Here is an 8027-nt window from a genome sequence, read left to right on the forward strand (position 1 = left end):
CTATCTATCTATCTATCTATCTATCTATCTATCTATCTATCTATCTATCTATCTATCTATCTAGGCATAGCCTCACTGTATAGTTAAGGTTAGCCTTCAATGTGTGATCCTCCTGCCTCAGCCTCTTGAATGCTGGGATTGCAGGCATCATGGTACGATGCTCATACGAAGACAGTTTTAGTTAAATAAGTGGAGTAAATTCAGGAAATCTGTGTGCACCCCACGAAAACTGCAGTTGGCTTCAGTGTGGTATAGGCTCACAAGACACTGAGGCATCCTTATTCTCATTATGTGAGAGAAAGGTGAGTGCAATAGGGAAAGAGTGAATACTGTTAAGTTTGACTTAGATATTGTGTGATGTCTGAATTTCTCCAAACACCACGATGTATGTCCCAAGGAATAAAACTTCTGCTTCTCAGTTTTAAACTAGGTACTTCTGTGCATGCATGAAATAGTAAATGTACAATTTTATGCCTCATTTTTTTTTACTTATGAGATCATGAATCTGTTTTTGCAAAATATTTTTCTTATTATTCAGATTTCAAGGTTTTTGTTTTGTTTTTATGAATTTTCTATGCCTTAGCCAATTACAGATCAATAAATGTTTAGGTGTTTTTCCCTAGATTTTTATTTTAAATGGTGTAGTAAAAAGTACCAGCTTGTTTAGAAGCAACCCCCCCCCCCCACACACACATAAAAAAGCCCAAAAACGTTATCTGTGGACTTCCCACTATCTGAGGATTTATATGCTTTTACGAGAGAGGCCGCTTCATCGAGATTTACAAAATCAGGGCTGGAGAAATGTCCCAGTTACCAAAGAACATGACCATGAGGACTCAGGTCTTATCTCCAGAACCCATGGGAAAAGGATCTGGGTGTCATGGTCCAGACTTGTAACCCTGTGTGTAGCTGGGAGACAGAGACAGGTGGGTCCCTGGAGCTCACTGGGCACCCAGCCTAGCTGAGTCATCAGGTTCCAAATGAAAGCCAGAGGCCCTGTTTCAAAATAAAAGATGGACAGCTCCTAAGGAAGGACATGGAAAGTTGGCCTCTGGCCTCCACACGGATGATGTGCACCTACGTGAATATAAGTACATGTACAATGATACAGAATTGTGTGGACACCCTGCATGTCTCCTGAAAGACAGTCTTTTATGCCCCTAACAATCAGGCTTTAACATCCATTCCTCTGCCCTAGTCAACTTTGATATTATTATATTTTAAATTGTTGATTAACTGCGTACATTATTTTTCTGGTTGTTAATTTAGGATCAAAATACAGTAGAAAATGTGCTCTATAAAAACCCTACCCATTGAACATCCTTTTCCACAGGGTCATACAGGTTTGTCTCTGCAGTTCACCCTAGCTAAAGGGTTTCATGGAGACAAAGATAACAGGATAGATATAAATGCCTTCAGCTTAGAGCCTTACACACATACGGGGTTTGATCTAATCCCCGATTCCTTCTGGAACTTTCTAGAATAATTCCTTGAAAACCTATTTTCATTTTTTTTGAGCAGTGTTCTTAATGTTTGACATCTCTTAGCAGTAACATAGCTCAGTGCTGTCCCTTTTAGCCATACAAAAAGTAACCCTCTCTTGGTACCTGTGTAATCTTTATGACATGACTTTCCTTATTCACCCAGATCCCAAGTGGTGGGCTCACGGAAATCTGCAGAAAGCCCCTCTCTCCTGGATGTGTTGCATCCATGTCGGATTGGCTCATTTCCATTGGCCTGCCCATGTACACCAGCACCCTTTCTGACGCAGGGTTCAGCATGCTGAGCCAAGTGCCTTCCCTGTCCCACACCTGCCTTCAGGAGGCCGGCATCACAGAGGAGCGACACATAAGGAAGCTCATATCCGCAGCCAGACTTTTCAAACTGCCACCAAGCCCCGAGGCCATGTAGCCAGACCTGCCGTGGCCTTCCCCGGACAAGGGCCAGCCTTCCACTGTGCTTACGAAGCTGATACAATCCCTCCATATCTGCTGGGGTTGACCTGATCCAGAAGGAAAGCCCCCACCTCGGGGCTCACAAATGGCAGGATTAGGACTCGAACCGAGGAAAAAATACCCCCTACCCCAAGGAAATCGGCGTGGTTCTCTTTGATCCCCAAAGGCAAGACAAGCACTTAGTTTTGTTTTCAGACACAGAAGAGCCAAGATGCCAACTTAATGAAGAACACTGTGCATCCAGTCTGTCTTTGTGCTGGCAGAGGGCTAGAAGGAGAGGCCAAGGCAGCCCGCTCGTGTCTGATCGTGCCCTTGCCCATCTGTTGGTCACCCCGCTGGATGCCGGAGCCCCACGGGCTGAGCTAGGCCAAAGCAACAGACTCTGGAGTTACTGTACACTATTGACCATACTCATTTGTTCAGAAGTGAGAACACCAAGAACAGAACAGTCCTACTCTCCTGTAGATACACAAGAGACATTTTAATTGCTTCCTAGCAATTAGCTTTTATTTGCCTTAATATAAACTTTTAATCAGTTATCTATCTAGTGTCCGCAACCCATAACCCTAGTTCCAAGTCTTCAGCTTAAACTGCCATCTAACGTATTTGGGAGTATTTCCAGCGAAAATAGCCTCTTCTTAAAGTCTCATTCTAACATGGTTTATTTTGTAGGGGTGATTACCAGGCACACATTTCATGTTGACTTTTAGCTTTGAAACTAACCATAATTTCAGTACAAGTCGACCTGCACCCGCGGAGGGGCACCTGTGTTCACGTGAGCAGGTATAGGGACCGCCCTCCGTTGTGCTCACTTTAGAGTGGCCTTCGGGGTGGCCATGACACTGCAGCATTTATGTCTAATCCTGATCACACATCCATTCCAAAATCCGGTCATCAGCTAATGGGTCACCTTTGCAGAGAGACATTGTAAGGTTGCAAATTTCAGAAAGATTCTTTTTTTTTCTAAAAAGGGAAGTAGTTTACATGCAGTTTGTTTGTTTAACTTTTTTTTTCCTTTTTGGCCAGTTCTATAATTGTTTTTTGTCTTTCATTTGTTACTTAGATACTTATTTTAATTCAAACAAAGTTCATTACGGAGCCAGACAAGCCACATTAGCTGTGTGTTAAATATTGCATATTTTCGATTGTTTTTTTTCCAGCTGTGATTTCAGCATACCCTGTCCTCTCCTTGTCTAGTGTCTGATTTTTCTAGCAATTGGCAATTTAGACAGGTACACAGGCTCCATTGCTTACCAAGTGTTTTTTTCTTCACGTTCTCACAAGCACTGTGTGAAGTCTCAAGTTATCATAGAAGCGCTTTGAACACAGGGCCTGGATCAAAAGTCCTCTGAAATTTCATTGGGTTATTAAAACACGACTTCCTTCAGAGGAGAAAGGCAAGTGATTTTACTAATAACGAAGCTGTCCTGACTGTATGCTTTATACGGCTGAATCCTTGCCTCTGAGGAAAAGAACATTCTCAGGTGTTGTCTTTTTTATTATCTCACATTTTGGTATGCATTTAAAATAACAATGTATGTTTCTTCATTTCCACCTTCTATAAGATGCCGTGTGAAGAAGATGAGGCAATTTAGAGTATAAAGGTAGAGCCCCCAGATTCCTTTTGGACTCTTGAAAACGAGCTCATGGTTGGCCCCCTGGGTTATGGCATAGCCCACCTCGTGGTTGGGGATGCAGGGTTCTCAGCCAGCTACGGCATCCTGACAGTTTCACATGCTGTTGTGGGGCTGGTATTCGAAACTAGGCTTCTCCCCTTGCTTTTGAAGTAACCCCAGCCTGACATTGGAAACGATTCTGCTCAGGATTTTAGGTGAGCAAAGACTACAAAAAGTCACCTTAGAGATACCAAGGGAGGAGGAGAAATCTCGTGTGAATTTCCAAGTTTTAGTTCATTCTCAGTGTAGGGTTTTCTTTTATGTCAAACTAGCACCAGAGGTCTTGAGAATGCCAAACAATGTTTTTTATCACTCTGGAAATCATTGCCTTTGCATGGAAAATTAAATTCAGGGACCATGAATTTAGTGTGAATGTCTGAAGGGGCTGAGGTGGTTTTCTTTCTTTTTCTCCCTTCCTTCCTTCCTTCCTTCCTTCCTTCCTTCCTTCCTTCCTTCCTTCCTTCCTATAGCTTTAGTGTTTGTTTTATTTTGCTTTTAACAATTCATTTGGTCTGAATAAAGCCTGAATGTTGGTGTGTGACACGGAGGTGGCTTGGGGCTGCCTGTGGCTGTTAGCGGACAGGTGGCAGGCTTTAGCAATATCCAGTTTTGATCAGTTGCATTAGGTACAGAATTTTGAGTGACGGTGAAAACTGTGGTCTTTGGAAAGCACAAAAGAACCTGGAAAGGCGTTTCGGCTCAGGTAGCTACCCAGAGTGTGTGTGATTTGTACGTCACAGCTGTCTGCAGAGAAAGCAGCTGCCCAAACTACTATTTACATTCCCAGATGACGAGAGCAAATAGCTTTTCATGGCCTTGAATATTTGGGGGCCCTTTTCTCTGTGCTGACCCCAGGTGTGGATGAAATTGGAAATGATTCCTCTGTGAGAAGTGTATCCCCGGCGCAGCATAGTGTGTTTCACAAATGCAGTGGAACCGAAGTAGATTCCCAAGTCACTTGCTGTGTGTGGATTGAGTGAGGTTCCAGAAAAATCTAACTGTCTTGTGTCCAAGTTATCTTGATTTTTAAATTGATAGAAAAGAAAGACAAACTGTCAAGCAAGTTATATGACAACTAACAACATTGCACTTTCTGTATATGAAATCAATATTTAAATAACTTATTTTTCTCCATTGCTGTTCTTAAACATTGTAAGTAGCTGTAATATACCAATACCAATACGTTCTTGCAATTGCTTCAGCCCAAGAAAGCTGTGTATTGTTTTAAAAATTGTAAAAAAAATTATTGTGATGATTCATTTAGAAAAAGGTGGACAGGAGAGTTTTCCTGTGTATCAAAACTTGTCTGTAATTATGTCATCTATGTACCTAGGGGAAAAAGTAAATAAATTTCTTCAGTCGAGTCTGTTTCTCTTGATGTTCCTGTGGTGCTTCAAAGAGAGAAGAAAAATGGAAAGGAAAATTTAAAATGTAGTTAAGGGGTGCAGTGTTTTGTGAAAGTATTAATTTTACAGGGGTCCTTTTTTTTTTAGTAACTTAAAAAAGATTCTTTGTGCGTCTGTGTTCATGTGTGTGTGGGCATGTGTGTGCCATGACACACATGTGGAGGTCACCGGGCAGTCTTGGGTGTCAGAGACAGTCTCTTGTCTGTGAACTGCTGTGTCTGTCCACCAGGCCAACTGGACCACGTGCTTCCAGAGTCTTCTGCCTCTGTCTCAGATCTCACTGTGGGAGCACCAAGCTTACAGACATGAGCTACTGCATCCAGTTTTGCTTGAGTTTTGGGTATCCAAGCTCAGGTCCCCACATTTTACCTCCTCATTTCCCATAGACAAAGCACACTATCTGACCTGCCGAATTATCATACTTTTTGAATTTACAATGGAGAGCCATTATCATGGTATCTTTCAAAAGCAGGATGTTTGGGTGTCATCTCTCCTTAGTTTATCATTTTCAAATGAAGAATCTGGGGCCATAGAGCTGGTTTACTTGATCAGTAATTCACAGGGAAATGTGCTAACCAAACTTAGTCTTCTACTGAAAGAGAGGGAAAACTTCACGTTAAGATAGTCTAAAAATTAGCCAACTTGACAAAAATGTGTTTCCAACTTTCCCGAACCAGAATTGGTATAACGATCGTGATTTTGTTTAGCTTGGTTTGGTTTTTGTGGTGCCACAACTTGAACCCAGGTCATTGCATATGCCAGGTAAGTTCTCTGCCACTGATCTATAGCCCATCCCCCAAAGAGGAGGGTTCCAACAATAACACTTCCTGAGTATATAATATATGATCGTGAAACAAAGCAAAACATCTATCTTTTCTTGCTCTCAATTTCATTCCTCTTCCCTACAAGTAGCTATTACAAAAGTGCTGGCCTAGCTTTTCAGGCATACATAATGTGTGTATTTACAGACAAATTCATGTGTCTTGTGCATGGTGATAGTATAGTCTCCATTTGATTTTAAATGAATGTATTTTTGGCAATCTCATGTCAACAGTCTTCATTCCCTTCAAGGCGGTGTAGTATTCTATCATGCAGATAATTTATTTAAGCAAAACTTTACAAGCATGAAAACTTTTGCTTTTCAGGTTTTTTGTTTTGTTGTTGTTTTTGTTCTTAAAGCTGTTGGGACTACCTTTATCACTTGGCAGGTAGGACAGCTGAGTTACAGTTGTACATGTTCTAAATCATGATCAAATATTCCAAATCCACTAATCAATTTCACCCAAGTACACCTTAACCATAGTAGGTTGGGTTTTATGGGGTTTTTGTTTTTGGTTTTTTCCCCAGTGGCGACTTTATTATGACCTTGACTTCATATATAAAGTTCAAATAGGGACATCACTTAAGAATTTTGTCATTTAAAAGGTTTAACTATCACATCATAGATGTATGTTTTCCAAAATTCCCCCTCATTTAATCATCCTCCCTCTGTGTGGCTTTTGCCCTCCCAAGATACAGGTGCTCCCAAGACCCTTAACCTCAGTTCTTCTGCTGAATCAGGTGGCCATCTGAGGACATGCAGGCTCCCCATCTTCTATTCAGAACAGTCTGATGGCACCAAGTCCAGGATAAGCAGTAACAGTCTTGTTTGGGGGCAGCATTTACTTCTGTGTGTTAGCTGAAGAGCTCTTCCTTGCATCAAGCTTGACAGGTAAGGCAAAGGTATTCTGATATCAGTGACAATACCTTTCCCAGAGTAACTTGGTGATACTTATAAAAATGAACCTCTTGGTGATGCAGTGGCCATGACTGTGGCCTCTGGCTTATCCTCAGTAGGGATAGCATGTCCAAAGGAGAAAGCCAAAGTTTAACTTTTTTTCTTCCAATTGTTGTTCGACATCCATAAAAACTTCTGAATTTTTCTATCCTTACCATTACCATCAATTTAGCAATATTATGTTGTAATGTTTAATAAATACTGATGAATGTAACAGCTAAACTGACATTAAAAATCGAATGCAGCCTCAATCCTAGAAAATGTCCCACTCTGCAGATTCCTGTGAAGCCCCCAGGTATTTCTATAACCTATTGAGTGAGGGGTGGTTTTTTGTTTTGTGTGTGTGTGTGTGTGTGTGTGTGTGTGTGTGTGTGTGTGTGTGTGTGTGTGGTCAGTTTCCAAACCAAATTGATCTGGAAAATGAGTCCTTCATCAAGACCACTAGAGGCACAATTCTTTGGAAACAATCCCAGACCGAATCTACAAAACATGCCTTTTCTTGTCCACGAGCTTGATTTGCTTGTTGATTTTGCCCACAAAGAAAGACTCATCAAGTGGCATCTTGTGCTCCGTAGTTTTCCCATCCAAGAACCATGTCTCTTCTTCCTTGTGGACTGTGGATTTCCCAGCCCACTCACAGCTCCCTGACTGCCACCAATGGCAACCGTGCTCTGTTGCTGAATCCATTAGCGGATTCCTACCTTCTGTACCACTACGCTAACCTGCTACCCTCAGTACCGCACAGCGCTGCCTGTTCACTACCGGTTCATCCCCATCATACACTGGTCCCACCCTTTAAATATTCTGGAGTCTTAGACTTCCACTACATGGCTTCTCTTTTTAAAGATTTTATGTCATTTCAGTAGGGGGTGGTAGCATGTATACATGTGTGCAGGTGCCCTTGGGGTTAGGGGTGCCGGATCCCTCTGGAGCTAGAGTTTTAGGGGGTTGTGAACCACTTGCTATGAGTGCTGAGAGTCAAAGTGGGGTCCTGTGGAAAAGCAATATGTACTCTTAATCACTGAGCCATGTCTCCAGTACCCCGGGACTTCTTGTTACTGGCGATAGCAGCCCTGAGAAGCCAGGCTCAATGTATCAATTATAGATACATGTAGCAGTGGGAAATGGAGAAGGGAGATTTATTCAATGTGACTACACAGACAAGATGAACAAATAAAGAAGCTTGGTGAACCCATGACCCCCAAGTCCACCT

The 8027-nt window shown here is 42.0% G+C and overlaps 1 protein-coding gene across 5 annotated transcripts in view; it reads left to right on the plus strand.

The window, feature by feature from the left end:
- Sash1 (SAM and SH3 domain containing 1) overlaps window positions 1–4994 on the plus strand; it is a 217634-nt gene extending 212640 nt beyond the window's left edge. For all 5 annotated transcript variants that reach the window (XM_040728178.1, XM_040728177.1, XM_040728179.1 and 2 more), the window contains one exon: window positions 1648–4994. In XM_040728178.1, the coding sequence (XP_040584112.1) occupies window positions 1648–1911 (264 nt within the window). In that variant the 3' untranslated portion in view covers window positions 1912–4994. The remainder of the gene's footprint in view (window positions 1–1647) is intronic.
- Window positions 4995–8027: the final 3033 nt, after the last annotated feature.

The sequence above is a fragment of the Mesocricetus auratus genome, unplaced genomic scaffold (genome assembly GCF_017639785.1).
Source record: "Mesocricetus auratus isolate SY011 unplaced genomic scaffold, BCM_Maur_2.0 Super-Scaffold_100018, whole genome shotgun sequence".
In the NCBI taxonomy this organism is placed as follows: Eukaryota; Metazoa; Chordata; class Mammalia; order Rodentia; family Cricetidae; genus Mesocricetus; species Mesocricetus auratus.